This window comes from Molossus molossus, unplaced genomic scaffold (assembly GCF_014108415.1).
Source record: "Molossus molossus isolate mMolMol1 unplaced genomic scaffold, mMolMol1.p scaffold_m16_p_6, whole genome shotgun sequence".
NCBI classification, from domain to species: domain Eukaryota; kingdom Metazoa; phylum Chordata; class Mammalia; order Chiroptera; family Molossidae; genus Molossus; species Molossus molossus.
Genome location: NW_023425399.1, coordinates 2,239,799 through 2,256,906, shown reverse-complemented (window position 1 = coordinate 2,256,906; position 17,108 = coordinate 2,239,799). Strand labels below are relative to the sequence as shown.

Here is a 17,108-nt window from a genome sequence, read left to right as displayed (position 1 = left end):
AGATTCTCTTAATACTGAAGATATAATACTGACTTTATATTCTATGACCAGAGCCTTTTTGGCAAGTGACTTATGTGGATTATAAGATGATCAAAATGCCTTTATACAACCATACACTTGGCAGCTCTAACTTGGATAATGGTCTTGTACTCTGGGTTAGGGCCAAGGGCATAGCAGCCAGGGCCCTCACAGGCTTGCTGACCTAATTGGAGTTTGTTAAACAACAGGAAATGCAACCAGGCTTCTTTCTCTCTTGCATGTCAATGTAGTGAACAGTGCTAATAGCCAAAGGTTGTTCAAATTAATCTCAATAGTTTAAATCAAAATTCAGTGTTTTTAAATCAGAACGTCCTCCCTCTAGATCAGAAAGCCTCTTTCTTCAAAAGTTGCCATTGGAAAAACATTGTTTAAAAGGCAAAACTCACCCTTTACATAGTGACTTAACAAATGTCAACAAGCATTTAAAAATATAGAGTTAACTCCTTGGTGACAGCCATCACAAAACTGACTACGCCAGCTTCAACTGTATTGTAATTAAACTTCACAAGTTGGAGGCCTTGGCTGGGTTTTCACACTTCAGAGCTAGCACCTGCTGTCAGAAAAACCATCACTCAGCACCAAAAGAAATCACCAGCTCCTTGCTGGGAGTTTTAAGTCATTGTGGCACTCTGCAGAGGACAATGACCTTGACTTCTTGGTTGGAGTTGTTTTGTTTTATTTTTAAAGAAAAGCATTTAACATTTTAAAACTGGAAAACAAGTCCAGACAACGTTAGAAACTCTCTGGTCTGAAGGCACAAAGAATAAAGTTGGCAGGTAGTTAATAAAACTGGGCATATATAAATACAATTAAAAAGTATAAATATCTGTGAATTATTTTTCCTCCAGAGCTCTGGCTGTTGCTGAAAACACTTTCTGGTTCCACTTGGAACCTTCCTTGACTTCTGAATGATGACCACTGGAATCCTCCGACGCTTAAGAAAACATACACAGAGTCATCTTAATCATCCAAAGGGTAACTGAATAGGGCATTGTTTCCCGAAATTCTAGAGTTGCCTGAAAAATGTAATAACTTAAGGCAGAGTTTCTTATCATGTTTAAGTAGTTTCAGACCTAAACAGTTGCCTGGTAACATGCGGGTGCATCGTGACCAGACAGGTACCAGAGAAGTACCCCAGGTGGGGACCAGCTGCGGAGAAGGGCTGTTGGGCTCCTTTAAACGTTCTGAGTATTTCCCTCTTTCTCAGCTGTGACAGGGGAGACACAGCCAGACCAGGGTGGCGGGAAGCCTGGCGACGTTGTGTGATGACTGATGGGGCATACATTTCTTGCCTATTAATAGTTTCCCACTTCCAGAAGTCCACAGACTTTGGCAAGGACACCTGGTCTCAGGTTTTCCTTGTTCCAGGGCAGGAATGCCTCAGGGGGCCATGATGGGTGTCAAACCAGGGCACAAATACACAAGACTTTTTTTTGTAAGCTTATTAAACCCAGCATGTTCCCGAGAAGGCATCCACTAAGAGTAACAGGTCCCAGCATCACAATAATAAATAACACCGACGGTTACAGAGACGCAGTCGGGAGGCATGCAGAACTCGGGCCTTCCCCGAAAACCAGCCAAGCCCTGTCCCGAGGGCCCAGCACCCCCATGCTTCCACCCACCCAGCACCTTCCCCCAGCAGGTAACATGCTCGCCTTCTGGCCACTTGGGACTACTTTTACCAAGTGACACTGATTTTCAAGTAGATGATGGGACGGCACTGCCAGGGGCCTTGCAGCAGGACGTGAGGTCAGATTTAGGTTTGGGGATGGAGTGGAGGGAGGGCAACCACTTCTTCCGCGAAAGCCCTGCTAGGAAGGGAGCGCAGTGCGGTGGGGTGCGGCGGGGTGCGGCCGGGCAGGGCCCCTGCGCGAGTCTCAGATGAAGTGGATCCAGCTCTCTTCGCACTCCCCGCGGGGCATATTCAGCTCGTGGTTGCGGCAGGTGAGGCTGTAGTCGCGGCCCTCGTTGTTGTCCCAGTACTCGGCACCGGCCACACGGTAGCGCAGCGCGAAGTGCACGCGGGAGCCGAGCTCCAGCAGGAAGGGCGGCACTGGGAAGCCAAAGGCGAAGACATCCTCGGTGCCCTCGGAGTCCGCGGTTCCCCGCCACCTGGCCACCGCCTCGTGCGTGGTGCGCCAGTCGGAAAAGGTGTAGCGCACCGCCACCTGCTTCTCAAAGGCCAGGTTGCGCACGCGCACCGTGCCGCTGATGCCCAGGTCCGAGCAGGTGACGCGCTCCAGGCACACGAGCTGCCGCTCCAGGCGCTTGCCGAAGTCAGCAGCCTCGATGGGTGGCAGGAAGTCGGGCACCAGGCACTGCAGGGTGAACGCCAGGTCCTGGCGGCTGCAGCATAGGTCCGAGTTGATGGCGAGCCGCGACAGCACGTGCAGTGGCACCGATGGGTCGTCGCCCGCGTTGAACACCTTGACCTGCGCCAGCTCCAGGCCCAGTGCGTCGGCGAAGCGCACACGGTGCTGCCGGCTGCAGCCCGGCCGGCACGCAGCGCCCGGGGCGCCCGTGGCCTTCTGGCGGCGCTCGGGTGAGCTGGGCAGCGAGTGGGCTCGCCGCAGGATGATGGGGCGCAGGCTAGGGTCGCAGCCTGGCGGTGCAGACGGCGGCGGCGGCGCGCGACCCCGGCTCCCGGGGGGCCGGCAAGGCCGCAGCTCCGGGGCCGCGCTGTCGTACAGGTCCGAGAGGCAGCTAAGGCTCCGCGGCGCGGGCTTCCGAGACCCCAGGGCGCGGGGCAGGACCGGGGAGCCGGAGCTTCTGGACATGGCCCAGCCGGCCCTCGGGCGTTGGGAATAGGAATCCGAGGAGCAGCCTTACGACCCCGCCTCCACTACCTCCGCTGCGTCCCTGGCCGTGCTTATCTGTCCCCGAGTGTCCGCCGGAACTGCAGCCAGGAGGAAACCCTGGAGACCGCTGCGCCCTCCCCCCTTCTGCCACCTCGCCCCTCGATTCCTCTCCTAGGTCTTCCGTTTCTTGCAGCGAAAACGGTGCTGTCTCCAGTGCAAGCTTTTCGGGGCCACCAGGGGGGCGCACGGTGGCACCTTCTTTTGCCTCCTTGGAGGTTCTTATGGGAAGGCTGCGTTGGTGGAGTGGCCCCTCCCACCTTTCCCGTCCGCGACGTTACTTACATGGCTGCGACTTTTCTGGGTGCAACTTCCCGGCGAGTCTCCGCCCCGCCCCTCGTGACGCCGCCCGCGCGCGGGCTCCCGCCGGCCCGAGAGCCGTCGGGAAGCCAGGCCGAGCTGCGCGCCCCCGCCGCGCCGCCCCCTGCCTCGCCCCTGCCACAGCGCGCAGAAGGGCCTCCCCGCCCTGGCGCTGTGAAGGAAGGCTGGCGGCCTCGTCACGTGTCCTCTGCGATCGCGAAACAGGTCTGATCGATTTCTGTCTGCGTCTGCCTGCCTGGCCCGCGCGCCTATTGATCCTAGATCAGTGTCTGCACGAACCGAAGACAAGGAAAATGCATGCTGCGGGTCCTTGGATTTCTGGGTTACTGGGGGCAGGGAGGGTGGGGGATGCAAAAACTGGCCTTTCCAGGGGCTGGTCGCCAGGCTCACTTTAAGCCTCTAGGCTGGCCAGCTCTTTGGACATAGGCACTGCCACCTGGACCCTAGGCCGGACCCAGGGAGCCTCCCTGCATAGAGAAGTGTCTTGTCCACACTTCACCCACAATGCTTTGCCACCCAGGACCTCCAGCCAGTTCCCTGGGGGAGGGGCGATGCTGCTCTGTCCCTCTCTAGGCGCCAAGCCAGAGAAGATGTGGGAACAAGAGGTAATACTCTGTGATGAATCATGCAGCTACCCTTATTGGGAAGCATTTTTGTAGCCAGAATCTCATTCCCAGGCAAGCCTGAACCGTTAGGGAAACCAACAGCCAGCGGGTTCTCTGCATCCTCGGGGCCCTCAGTAACTTGGTGCAGAAAGTGCAGAAGCTTTTGGGGACCAGGAATTCTAGAAGATTCCTTTTTCACTGTCCAGAGCAGAAAGAACAACCACCTAATTAAGGAAGGTTGGTAAAGAACCTAGTGTATATCTAAAGTCAATCAAGCTTGTTGATTTTGGCATAATTCACTAACTGACAGCCCAGATGAGACTTTTATTACCATCATATGTAAACCGACCCAAAAGGGCATACATGCTTATTGTGAAAAGTAATATAGCGAAGTTCCAGGAAGAAAGTAAAGATCTATAATCTTACCTCTTTCTCATTTTAGGGAGAAAGCAGGGGGCTATCACCAAAGAAAATACTCCCTTTTAAATCGGGGCATTTGTGGCTACTCAGAATCAGGCAGTAGCAGCACCATGTGGTCTGAGTCAACAGAATTTCAGAGAGATAAGGTGATAGGACAAGCATTAATATATTGATAGTCTTTCTGTGGGTTGATGTGATAGTGAGAATTGAAGGGGAATCCCCCCCGCCCCGAGTTTCAGCTCTGTGAGAGCTGGGACATGGCCACAGTCCTGCCATTTTCTAGGCACTTCTGTAATTATTTGTGAGTGAAGGAATGATTGGATATGGAAGCTTTGGAAGAACACCTGACCCTAGCTTCACAGATTTCCTCACTACGCCGTTTCCAAGGAGACTGTGTGTGTGTGAGTGAGAGAGAGAGAATGAGAATTCCTTCGCACACAGGAGTATGATCTTGTATCCAGTATCCACTGTGAAAAACAAAGCAGAAAACATTCAACTGCAAACAGAAAGCGGTCTCATCTCTCCCACCAATGTTTTAATGCTAGGCAAATATTTACAATCAAGCCAGTGAAAACCAGCCCCAGTCTGGATGCAGGACCACGTGCAGTAGATATTCAGACTGCTCACTTGGGCAGCACAGTCCCCAGATGGACCATACAGGAAGCTCAGCATGGGCCCTGCACAAGGATCACATGCAAATGTCTAAATCTGAAGTGTTCCATATTTTTAGAAACAAAGCATTCCGTATTTTTAGAAACAAACTCATAGATACAGAGAACACATTGATGGTTGCCAGATGGGTGGGGAGTGGGGGGATGGGTGAAAAGAGAGAAATTAGGTACAAACTACCCGTTATAAAATGAGTCCTGGAGATGTGAAGCACAGCACAGGGAATATAGTCAACAATATTGTAATGACCATGTGCGGTGCCAGAAAGGCACTGGACTTACTGGGCTCATCACTGGATAAGTTAATAAAAATGTCTAATTGCTACGCCGTATGCCTGAAACTACAATATTGTAGGTCAACTGTAATTGAAAAATGAATTTTAAAAAATACGTATTGACCGCGTTCTGTTGCTTATAGTTCCGGTGGTAAGGAGTCCTTTCCAAATATAAGAGGAATAAAGAAGCCACCTCCCCGGCTGTCATCATCCTCCAACAGTTTGAGCAAGAATATCGCAAGCACTACAGAGGTGATGTAACCTGTGAGGGGGGATCTCACCTAGATTTGTTCTGTTTCTTGTGCGTGTTCATGGTATTTATTACTGCATGTCTGGTTTGCAGAGAGTCCATCCAACCCGAGATGATGGCCTGCCGTGCGATGTTTTCAAGAAAGGGAGTCGGGTGAATGAATCTCATCAGAAACGAGGGTAAAAGGTTTTCATGTAACGTTCATCTTGTAGAGTCGTGGGATCTCAGTCCAGATTGACGATCTGTGTGTGGTCTGTGGACAAGGAGCAAACACTTACAGTGTTTATCTAGCAGAGATGAGTGAGTGCGTGGTTTTAAACATTGCTGGCCGGCCGGAGTTCCAGAGGTCGTGATCCTGACACTGTTAGCAGGGTCGACAGTGCTGGGCGAGCCCCTTCCTCCGTCGTCTTTCTTTGAAAGAAAACTGAGGACAGCGTCCCTGGGTGTGCAGGGCGCTGGAGGTAAACAGAAGCGCCAGTAGTGTTAGTGACGAGTCTGAGACTGTGGCAGTGGCTTCATCTGTTTTTGCACTTGCTTCATTCACCGAGCACATGCTAAGCTATTGGCAGTGGTTTCCTGCCCTCCCTACTTATGAATTGAGAGGTGACACAGTTTCCAGTATGCTTAGTGTGGTGGGAGCCTCCGGACAAATGAACCTCTGAGGTTTCCGAAAAGCATGTTCACCCCCCCACCCCGAATTATGGCCCTGAGAGGTGGTGGTGTTCTTAGTAAAATGCTGTCCTTGGTAAATAAGTGGAAAAGAACATATTTTCAGTTCGATGGAAGATCCTGCCTCAGAGTAAATTACCCCAGAAAGAAGCAGGTGGGTGCTGGCGGAGCACACCCCAGTCATCCCGTGTCCCTCCCCCGCCGCGCTGCAGACAGAACTGCCCTCTCTCATTCGCGCGGTGCTCTGCGACACCGGGGCCCCGTGTGCTCCCCTCTGACACGCCAGCAAGCTTGGCTCGAAGTTGCAGGCTGCTCGCGCCACACTTCACAGTGAGATTTTAGTCAGCTCAGAGTCACCGCCATTAGTGAGTTCAATAAAATTGCCTTTTACGTCTTGTTGACACTTCATTTAAAACGAGCATTAAGAGAAAGCTGTGGATTTCATCATGGATGTTATTGAACACTACTCATGAACAGAACAGAGCTCTCCAACAGATTCTTTCCAAACTAGTGATTTTCAAAGCGCACACACCAGGCCCAGAGGGATTACGTAAGCACTTTCAGACATGTTCATGTCTTCCTCAAAGGCTACTATTTGATAGACAGTAGAATCGTGCGTGTACGTCTGGCCTGGGTCAGTTAAATCGTGCTTCTGAAACAGCGTGGCCTGTAAGGATGATGGTTCTGGAGCTCTTGAGAGCTGTGAGCTCATGAGGAGCCACGGGGCCTTCCTCTTGCTCATGCCCAGTCCCAGCTAGAGGGCCGGGACCTGGAGGACTGTCCATGCATGATGGCAGGAGCCACGGGGCCTTCCTCTCGCTCATGCCCAGTCCCAGCTAGAGGGCCAGGCCTGGAGGACTGTCCGTGCGCGATGGCAGGAGCCACGGGGCCTTCCTCTCGCTCATGCCCAGTCCCAGCTAGAGGGCCGGGCCTGGAGGACTGTCCGTGCACGATGGCAGGAGCCACGGGGCCTTCCTCTCGCTCATGCCCAGTCCCAGCTAGAGGGCCGGGCCTGGAGGACTGTCCGTGCACGATGGCAGGAGCCACGGGGCCTTCCTCTCGCTCATGCCCAGTCCCAGCTAGAGGGCCGGGCCTGGAGGACTGTCCGTGCACGATGGCAGGAGCCACGGGGCCTTCCTCTTGCTCATGCCCAGTCCCAGCTAGAGGGCCGGGACCTGGAGGACTGTCCATGCATGATGGCAGGAGCCACGGGGCCTTCCTCTCGCTCATGCCCAGTCCCAGCTAGAGGGCCGGGCCTGGAGGACTGTCCATGCGTGATGGCAGGAGCCACGGGGCCTTCCTCTCGCTCATGCCCAGTCCCAGCTAGAGGGCTGGGGCCTGGAGGACTGTCCGTGCGCGATGGCAGGAGCCACAGGGCCTTCCTCTCGCTCATGCCCAGTCCCAGCTAGAGGGCTGGGGCCTGGAGGACTGTCCGTGCGCGATGGCAGGAGCCACAGGGCCTTCCTCTTGCTCATGCCCAGTCCCAGCTAGAGGGCTGGGGCCTGGAGGACGTCCATGCATGATGACAGGAGCCACGGGGCCTTCCTCTCGCTCATGCCCAGTCCCAGCTAGAAGGCCGGGCCTGGAGGACTGTGCGTGCATGATGGCAGGCAGATCCGGTTTGTCACAGGTACTAAGAATCGCAGTGTTATTTCTTGCAGCAGTATGGACGCTGGCCTGTCTGGGGACTCAGTGCCACCAGGGAAGAACTCTTCAGGGAAAAGGCGGAGCAAGTTCCAAGGCCCCCATGCTCCTTCTGGGCTGAAGAGCAGTGCCATGGGTGTCTCCCCACGGGCCGTGGAGGAACTTGGAGGAAGCATTGCCCTGGAAGGCAAAGCCCAAGGGAGTCCACTGGGGTCCAGGTGTTGTGGGGCCTCGAGGAACACGCTGCTTCTGGACTTTCGGTCCATGAGGATCATGGGAGGAGACGCGGACGAGGACAGTGCTAGCGACCTCTCGGACTCGGAGCGGGTCCCCGTGCCCCCTTCCCCGCGCAGGCCTCCAGACCTCCGTCTTCGGGCGGAAGAAATTGACCCGGTCTGCTTTGACCTGGACCTTCAGCCAGGTGCGGGCCACGCCGGGCCTGAGTACTGTTACCCCGACTTCCTCCCGCCGCCTTGGAACTCCTGGGACCTGCGGGACCGGGCCGTGCTGGAGAACACGGAGCACAGGCCCGGCGCTGGGCCGCGAGCAGGGGGCCTTCTGGGGAGGTACGTGGACAGGCTGGTGCGGCTCGAGTGGCTGCAGGTCCTGACCGTCCAGGGCGAGAGAGCGAGGGGGGCCAAAGCCCGGCCGCCCCCCGTGCCTGGGGCCGCAGCGCCTCTGCAGAGCCCGGGGAGAAGCAAGCTGCCGGCCGGCGCTGCGGCCAGGCCACACCAGAACGGCGCCCCCAAGCCAGGCCCCTCGCGAAAGAAAGGGTTCCACCGCCAAGACGGCCGTCCCTGCCGTTCCTCCTCCGAGGCTCCCGCCGAGCCCCTGGATGTGCTCAGCACTAGCAGGCTGAGTTCTCAGAAGCAGGCCCTGGACGTGAGGACCGAGGAGAAGAGACAGAGGTGCAAGAGCCCGCGGCCGCCACGCTGGGAGCTGGCCGGCAGTGACAGCAGCTGGAGGATGGAGAGCAGTGGCAACGCCCGGGTCCCCAGGACGGCCACCCTGACCCTGGACTCCGCCGACCCCCACAAGGCCTCCAGAATGCAAGACATGCAAATCTTAAGAAAAAGGGAAACACAGAGAACTGTGGACATGCCTCCCGGTCCAGTGAGAAAAAACTCGAGACGGACGGAGGCAAGCAGAACACGCACAAACTCAAACAGCGTCCGGAATGGCGAACGGCGAACACCCGCAGAGACCTAAGTGCCAGGGCGCCGCCAGCGACAGTGCTGTGGGCTTGAGGGAATCGTAGGACTGCTGCCATCTCCGGAGCTGACTGCTTCTTCAGTCCACCCCACCCACGTGTTGTTTCCAGAGAGAAGTGTCCTGAAGAAGCCTGTCTCCCTGTGGACAGTCTGGAGCAAACGACAGTCCTCTAGATAAAGATTAACCAAGGCTGTGCTGCGTGGAGGAACAGCGACGACGCGGGAGGCGGCGGCCACAGAGAGAACGCTGGGCGTGGGGAGCTCCCCCTTCCCCTGCATAGGACCCAACTCGAGCAAAACCATTCATCACAAAGCCACCTGCTGCACAGAGACCATGGAGTCTGGTGCTCCGTACATTTTCTCTGCTGTAGGTTAAAAAAAAAAGGCAACTTAAACTGACAGCTGGCAGCGAAGTCCCTCTTGCTGTCCTCGAGCTGAGGCTGCGGAAGTCACGGGCTACCCTTATGTGCTGCCCGGAGGACGGCGTGGGAGACGTGGACCCGGACCTGCCAAGAGGAGCCGCAGGAAGCCCTGTGCAGTCTGTGAACCAGGGCCTGTGAGACAGAAACACTCGCGACCACTTTGATTGCAGGTTACGAGGCTACCGAGTTGGGACCTGGACCTGCTGTCTGGACTCTAAATTAGGACCTTTTTAGTTTCCAAGAGCAGGATTTCAGAATCTTGCTGGCGTGGGGGCCAAGCGGGCAGTGGAAGTGAGCTACTGCACGTGGTCTTCCTGGGGCCTAGAGGCTTCTGTTCACTGCAGTGAAGGGCCGTGTAGATGCCTCGGGGCTGTGCCGGGGTGCCGATGCCATTGGGGTGGCGTTGAGACCCTGCTTCTTGGTGTGCAGCATGCTTCTATGTGTATCTTCATTTTGTTGTGGACTCTATTACAGATGTTCCCATTTTCCCTCCCTCTGCCCACCTCCCCCAGACCCCCCCTTCCCTCTGGACATCACCACACTGTTGTGTGTCTGTGGGTTATGCAGATATGTTCTTTGGCTAATCCCTTCACCTCCTTTCATCCAGTCCCCTTCCCCTCTGACAGCTGTCAGCCTGTTCCCTGTGTCCAGGCCTGGGGCCACTTTGTTTGTCGGCTTGTTTTGTTCATTACATTCCACCTGTAAGTGAGGTCATGGGACACTTGTGTTTCTCTGACTGGCTTATTTCATTAGCATAATGCTCTCCAGGTGTGTCTTAATGGCAGGAGCTGATGTTATCTCTTTAAACGATCATTCTGGTTTTTGTATTTTTTTTTTTTTTTTTTACATACGTGTCTCTGTTTTTTTACCTTTGGGGCAAATGGAAAGCAGGGCACTTCTCCTGTGGAGACATCCACAGCTGCGGACGCCCTGAGCACGTGCCGCCGGAGGTGCTTCGGCGTGGACTGCGGAGGACAAGGTGCGCATGTGCCGAGGGCAAGGTGCGCGTGTGCCGAGGGCAAGGTGCGCGTGTGCCGAGGGCAAGGTGCGCGTGTGCCGAGGGCAAGGTGCGCGTGTGCCGAGGGCAAGGTGCGCGTGTGCCGAGGGCAAGGTGCACGTGACTAAAGCAGCAGGCACGTGTCTAGTATTAAGATCCTGTCTTAAATCTGATCTCAGTCACACAGAGACGACATGGAAATTGTTAGAGTCATCTCTTCTTCCCAGACTTGGCTTGCAGGTGTTTGCAGCTCCTGTCTGGCATTCTTTACGCCCAGCACCGGGGACAGCAGCTCCTCCCCAGACCCCACGCCCAGCACCGGGGACAGCAGCTCCTCCCCAGACCCCACGCCCAGCACCGGGGACAGCAGCTCTTCCCCAGACCCCACGCCCAGCACCGGGGACAGCAGCTCTTCCCCAGACCCCACGCCCAGCACCGGGGACAGCAGCTCTTCCTCAGACCCCACACCTTTCTGTACCAACAGAAGCTGGACACCTTGTAGGCATTGCTTCTGTAGTCCTCACTGGAGTACCTGAAAACATAGACACTCCTCTTTCCCTTCTGTGCTTCCCGAGCACACGCCGTGCGTCCCTGGCCACCCTGCTCCGGTGACGCATGGGCGAGTCCCTTCACACGCCCACAGCGCACTCAGTCCTCCTCCGCTGCCAGACGCTACACAGCTGGCTAGCAGCTCCGGGGCGGCACGGCTCTCTCGGCCCCTTCTCTGCACGGGGGCTCCTGCTGCTGCCGGGGGAGGGTCACGCTGAGCTGCTGCCTGTCCAGGCAGTGTGTCCATCCCTGGGGGTGCTCTTGCCTGCAGGGTGAGGCCGAGCTGCTTTCCTCTGCCAGCCGCCTGTGGTCTGAGCTGAAGACCATCACGCTTAAGAAATGTAGAGGTGCCTGGCCGGTGTGGCTCAGTGGACTGAGCGTCGTCCCGTGGACTGAGAGGTTCCGGTTCGATTCCGGGTCAGGGCACGTGCCTGGGTTTCAGGCTCGACCCCACTGGGGGTGTGCAAGAGGCGGCGGATCGATGTTTCTCTCTCATTGATGTTTCTCTTTCCCTTCCTCTCTCTCTAAAAAAAATCAATTAAAAAAGGAAATGTAGAGGTAACACCTCGGATGTTACATTTGTTCCTTGGCCTGAAGGTGGTTGCTTAATTTGGGGAACAGTCGTGACATCACATGGCAAGACAGCTTTCAAAGCCTGGAAAAGTGAGGTTGCTTGCTTGCTTTTCACCTCAGGCCGATGGTGTGTTTTTACCAATATTGTTGCGATGGGGTCCGAGCTCCTGTGAGCAGTGCAGTCCATCAGGGGACATGCGCACAGTTCTGGTTGCAGGTTTCCGAGGCGCAGCGCTCACGCACCGGAACGCATGCTGGGCCGCGGAGGGAAGGCCCGCCCTGTCGGGCTGACCACGTGGGGAAGTCGAGTCGCCCGCTCACTTGGTTCAAGTCTAAGCCACCGAGGTTCCTGTCTGGTGACACAGTCACTGTGTTTCTGAGAAGCGCCTCTCATTTCTGGGGCGCTGTTTACATACAAGTTGCATTGAAACCAATTAAAACAACCCAAAGTAAAAAAAAAGACCAAAAAGTTGAGAAAATGTAAGAATGACTTAGGCTTAGGACCAGCAAGCAGGGAGAGTTTCAGAATGTGCAGAAGTGAGCTGCAAACATGCCAGTACTATCCACAAGTGTCCAGGGTGGACTGTTTCCCAGAACCTGACTGGCAGCACGGGCTGGAGCTTTTAACTGACGTGGCGGGGGCGAGACGGGGCCTAAGGCTGAGAGGTGGGCGAGCCCATCATGCGTCTCACGGCAGCTAAGAGCCGACGGAGGGTGCTTCACAGTGTCCTCGGGCCGGGCGGGTGCGTGTCCAAAGACATGAGCATTTCACCGTCCACGAGAGGAATACTGCCTCCTCCTGCTTCCTTCCCTTCACGCTCATTCACTTCATTAGCTGCGTAAACACACAAAACCCTCGGTGGCCCTGTCTTTCAGGGTAACAGAGAAGCGGTATTTATTATGTATTCATTACAGGTACAGAGCACCCTGCCCAACAGCCTGAACACATTCAGCATGTTTGTCATGTGCTGTGAGGACCCTTGCTGTAAGCCTGGTTCTATAGACAATAAAGTGGATGAACCTGCATCTGTGTGGATCTGCAGTGTCCCTGGAGGTCGGCGAGGAGGGGGCGCTGCCGGGACCCCCGGATGCGGCTGGCTGGGCCTCGGTGCCGGGCTCTCAGGTCTGGGCCGCCTCTCCAGCGAGATCCTGTCCCAACTCTTCTCCGACGGGAGGCGGCACCCACCACAGCGGGCCCTCGCCCTCTTTGCCCCGGGGGGGGCCGAGGGTCAGGTGCGGACGAGAGTCAGTGCGGCCGCAGTGAGGAGACGTGAGGAGCTCGCACCCGAGCCAGAGGAGCAGCTCCCAGGGCCGCCTGGCAGGGAGCGCGGTTCCAGGCCATGGGTCCGGGCACCCCGGCCCTTTGTCCTCCCAGCGTCCCTCCACACTGTGGCCCTGGACAACCTGGGGGCTCTCTGCAGAACGGGGCTGAGTGATGTCAAAGACCTCGCGGGCTTGGCTCAGGGGTGCGTGAGCCAGAGCTTCTGCAGGCGAGGGGCACGAGCCGGTCACACTGCAGCGGCTGGCTCCTTCGAGGTCACCTTCCCTCGGGCGGCAGGCCTCCACGAGGCAGATGACCGCCAGTGCTCATCAGGGGCCCGGTTGGCTGTTGGAGGCCCCATTCCTGGGGGAGCTGAAACCGTCGTTCAGTCTCAGTTGGGTGCAGCTGGGGTGTCGCGTGAGCGACTCCACTTGAGGCCTGGTGTCTTGTTCCAGGCAGGGCCTCAGCATTTCCTTGACAACGAAGCCCGTCAGAGGCCTCCCGTCACTGGTGCGCACAGGCAGCGCAGTGCTTCTGGTGCTGCCTTCGTGCCCAGGAGCTGGTGGTGAAGCCTCCACAGGCCGAGCTTGTTCCGCGAACCCGGCTCATCAGAGGGCAGGGCTGAGGTCCGGAAGGAACAGGCGAGCAAAGCGTGTTCTTCGCTAGGGCTCCTCGCCAGCGCCGCCGGGTGCCGGGCACCCCTTTCGTTTACGCAACACCTCCACATCGTTGTTAAAAGTTAAACCGCGGCACAGTAAAAGTTTTACGTTTACTTGAGCGAAAATTGGTCCAAATTGGGCAGTGCCAAGGCGAAGTGGTGAGGGGCCCTCAGCCGAGCGGGGCGGGGTTCACAGAGCAGCTGCGGACCGGACCGGCCTGGGGAGAGCCGCTGGCGGCCCGGACTGGCTGCCCTCCTCCCCAGGCTCTGGGACAGCCGCCGGGCGTGGGCTCTGGTTTGCCCACAGCCTAGTGAACATGGCAGCCAGGTCCGTGAGCGGCCCCTTGGCTCATTACTTGAGCATCGTGAGCACTGTATGCAGCACGGAGCATGCCCAAGGGGGTCGTCGTTCATTGACAGAACTTCCCATGCAGACCTTGTTTCCACAGATCCGATTCTGATGTCCCCGTCCTCAGCAATTTGCCATTTAAGGAATTAACTGGCCACCCTGGGAAGTATACAGGGATTTCAGGAAAAGGGATAGTCATGAACGTAACTGTCCTCATCCGAGTGACACTTCAGAGAAAACTAACGATCCATAGTGACTTGAGGTTATGTCCAGCGACAGGTGTCCCCTGTGCTACTCGGGCTGCGAGCCCCGCCCAGGCTCCCGGGGGGGGGCAGTCTGGAGCGCACCACCCCAAAATCGCCCCCTGGCCTGTGACCACTTTCAGTTAAAGGCACTTGAAAAACAGTGAATGCAAGAAAAATTCCCCTACTTTTCCTCTTTTTCTTGAGAGCAGATGAACTTTCTGCATGAAAGGTGTCCCCTATACCGAAAGGAAGTAATGTCCTCAGTGTCTGGGCCGAGAAGCTGAGACCAGGGGAATTCCACACAGGTGTTGTTTGTTAAAATAATTGTTTCTCTCTCGCCTGCCCCGCGGTTTGCTTTTCCACAAATGCCGCTCGCTCTCCGCTCGACCTACTCATACAAGCAGGCGTCTCCCGTTGCTGGGGTCTCCGCGCCTTAGGAAGGCTCCATGCGTGTGAAACCGACAATCACAAACCACTGTGCTCCTCTCCTGCTGGCCCGCCTTAGGACTTCAATCCTCGGGGCAAAAGGAGCCCTAACAGGTGAAGGGGAGCAGGGTCTGCTACCCTAAAACAGGCCTCTTTGGCATAAGGACTATTTTAAGCTGATCATTTTTTAAGGCACAGGAAACACAGGAGAAACTCTGAAACAGCAGTTAGCCTTTAGTGGGAGACAGGCCCCACCCACTTACACGGGAACCCTCCTTTGGAAGGTCCCTGCCCTGGGGAGAGAGGACTCAATCCCCAGGGACTGCGTGAACGCTCCTCCCCAGGCCGAAGTCTGCCCCTCGGCCATCCTCACTGCGCTCCTCCTGGCCACCCCCAATATCTCCTTTGTCTTTATCTGGAGACGGCATTTGGGGGGCACTTGGGCCGTTTCTGGGGTCCCCAGTTTCCCTGGGTCTCTCCCAGGTGTGCAGTATGCAGACATGTTATTAAACCCGTTTGCTTTTTTCTGCTTGTCTTTCATTACCGGGCGGGGCTCTCTGCCAAGAACCAGAGGGTCCAGGGAAAATCGTCTTTCCTCCCAGAGGGTGAAGGGAGTTCTGCCCTGCAGAGCCGAGGTCTGCATTTCCCGGACCCCGGGGCCGAGTGCTGAGCAGCCCGCTCTCCCGGCACCTGGAAGTCTGCAAGTCTGAACCGACCACAGGTCGCCGGCCTGACCTCCGCCCCCTGCTCTGCTGCTAACCGTCCGTCCGTCCTTCTCTGATCTCTCTGTATGCTCCGGGGCTGGCAGCCTGCGGCTGGCTCTGGGCCTCGAGAACAGTCGCTCACACCAGTGCTTTCTGGCCCTGAAAACCTGTGCTGCTAATGAGGGTCCCTGAAAGGAGGTTCTCGGGGTTACCTTGAGCGGTTCCCTTACATTCACTCTTCTGTTTTGAAACCCCAGGTGTGCGGTGGGCTGGATGGTGGGTGTCAGGGGTCTGAACACGAGTCCTCTTCTGTAAACCCTCTAGAGGGTCATCTGCAGGGTTTATAGATCTCCAGGCGTCCGTGCGCAGGAGCCCCAACGTTGCCGTGCCCGGGCCATCAAGGAGAGGGGCCTGCTCCCCCTGCTCCCCCTGCGCCAGCCCTGCCGCCTGAACGCGGGTCTGTTCCGCGCACCCCTGCACTGTGTCCATCACTTCTGCGGCGTCTCCCACCGCAAGGAAGTGCGCGATCTGCCCCGTTGAACGGGAGATGCTCTGATTGCGGAAAAGCATGTGTTTGCCCCTCAGCAGGATGGTGTGGATGTGGAAAGAGAAACCAGCCTCACCTCTCTCTCCGCACCGTCCTTCTCCTTCCCTGAAAAAGCAAAGGCATGTAGGTGCGTGAGGGGCTGGCGGAGGGGCTGGTAACCCCGCTACAAGGCTGCCAGCCTTGGACTCCACTTGCAGAAAGGGAAGCGCACTCCTGTTTGGTGGCATTTCCCCTTTAACTGCTCATCTACAGTTATTTGAATTAACAGGGGCAAGAGCTTAAAATCTCTTGCAGGACAATTTCTGGCCAGCTTCTGGTGGCTGACTCAAACACTGACCGAGGGACCCGCATTTCCTGCTCGGGCCGACTAGAGCACCCCAAGGAGGCAGGAATGTCGTGGTCACTGAAAACAAACCTGGAGGTCTGACCACCCTCAGCTCTTACCCCTGTTGGATCCTGGGGACAACTACAGTTTACTATAACTTGCATATCTCAGCCCCACCCCAACACGTGTGACAAACACTTCCAAACACACAGAGGAGTTGAAAGGCTTGCCCTGTGAACACACACGCTCGCTGTCGCGGTCTGTCGGCCGGCCTGTCCTGTCCGCCTGCCCCCCCCCCGCCGCCCTCCAGGGCCTGCCCCCGGCGGTCCTCCTGTGCTGTGTTGAAAGGCAACCCCTCAGTATGGCAGGGCCCCGCTTGTGGGGACTGTCTCCCCATTACTGGGAGCACAGCCCTCCCCGGTTTCTTTTCGTTTGTTTCTTGACGTCACTCGAGGTTATTCTGAGAAATTAAACTTTTCGTGTGACTGTGAAGATGGGGGACCGACCCTGACTTCAGAATCGTTTGCCTGGAAATTAAACTGAGAGTATGATACACGGGTGGCCCCCCGGGGCAGTCTACCCGGGAGACATTCGCTTTTCCTGACCCGAGTTTTCCACCTGCTCTCCCAAGCCCTCGCCCGCTGGGTGTCTCCAGACCCTGCCTTCCTTCATCCAGGCCCGTCCAGTTTAACTGCCAACGTCACCCCGATTTAAAGCGAGCCTCCCCATCCCTTCCAGGGCCCGCTGTCCCCGGGTCAGGTGTGAGGGCACCCTCCACCCCTACAGGGAGGGGGCATGGCGGTGCTTTGCCATGGGGACCCCTCCACCCCTCCCTCTGCTCACTGTTCCTCCAGGGCCTGGACAAAGATAAAGAGGGGAAAAGCCCACGCCCCTCTCTAGCAGGCCCCTCTGCCAGGCCTTCCTGAGGCTGCTCACTCCCTGTGGTGCCCCCCCCACTGGCAGCACCCCTCCCTCCCCACCAGCAACCCCCCTCCCCACCAGCACCCGCCCTCCCCATCAGCACCCCCCCTACCCACCGGCAGCACCCCTCCCTCCCAGCAACCCCCTCCCCACCAGCACCCCCCCTACCCACCG

General features: G+C 56.9%; 2 protein-coding genes across 2 annotated transcripts; one reads left to right on the top strand and one right to left on the bottom strand.

Annotated features, from left to right (window-relative positions):
- Window positions 1-135: 135 nt before the first annotated feature.
- PPP1R3D (protein phosphatase 1 regulatory subunit 3D) lies at window positions 136-3,174 on the bottom strand. Its single transcript, XM_036246030.1, has one exon. It carries the CDS (start codon window positions 2,814-2,816, stop codon window positions 1,917-1,919), a length of 900 nt encoding a protein of 299 aa, XP_036101923.1. The 5' UTR covers window positions 2,817-3,174; the 3' UTR covers window positions 136-1,916.
- Window positions 3,175-3,360: 186 nt separating this feature from the next.
- Window positions 3,361-15,681, top strand: FAM217B (family with sequence similarity 217 member B). The gene is given in 8 exon segments (XM_036244644.1): window positions 3,361-3,419; window positions 5,327-5,435; window positions 5,527-5,612; window positions 7,764-8,797; window positions 8,800-8,983; window positions 10,654-10,850; window positions 12,622-12,731; window positions 15,466-15,681. Coding segments are annotated over 5 exon segments (1,737 nt in total). The 5' UTR covers window positions 3,361-3,419; window positions 5,327-5,435; window positions 5,527-5,612; window positions 7,764-7,767.
- Window positions 15,682-17,108: the final 1,427 nt, after the last annotated feature.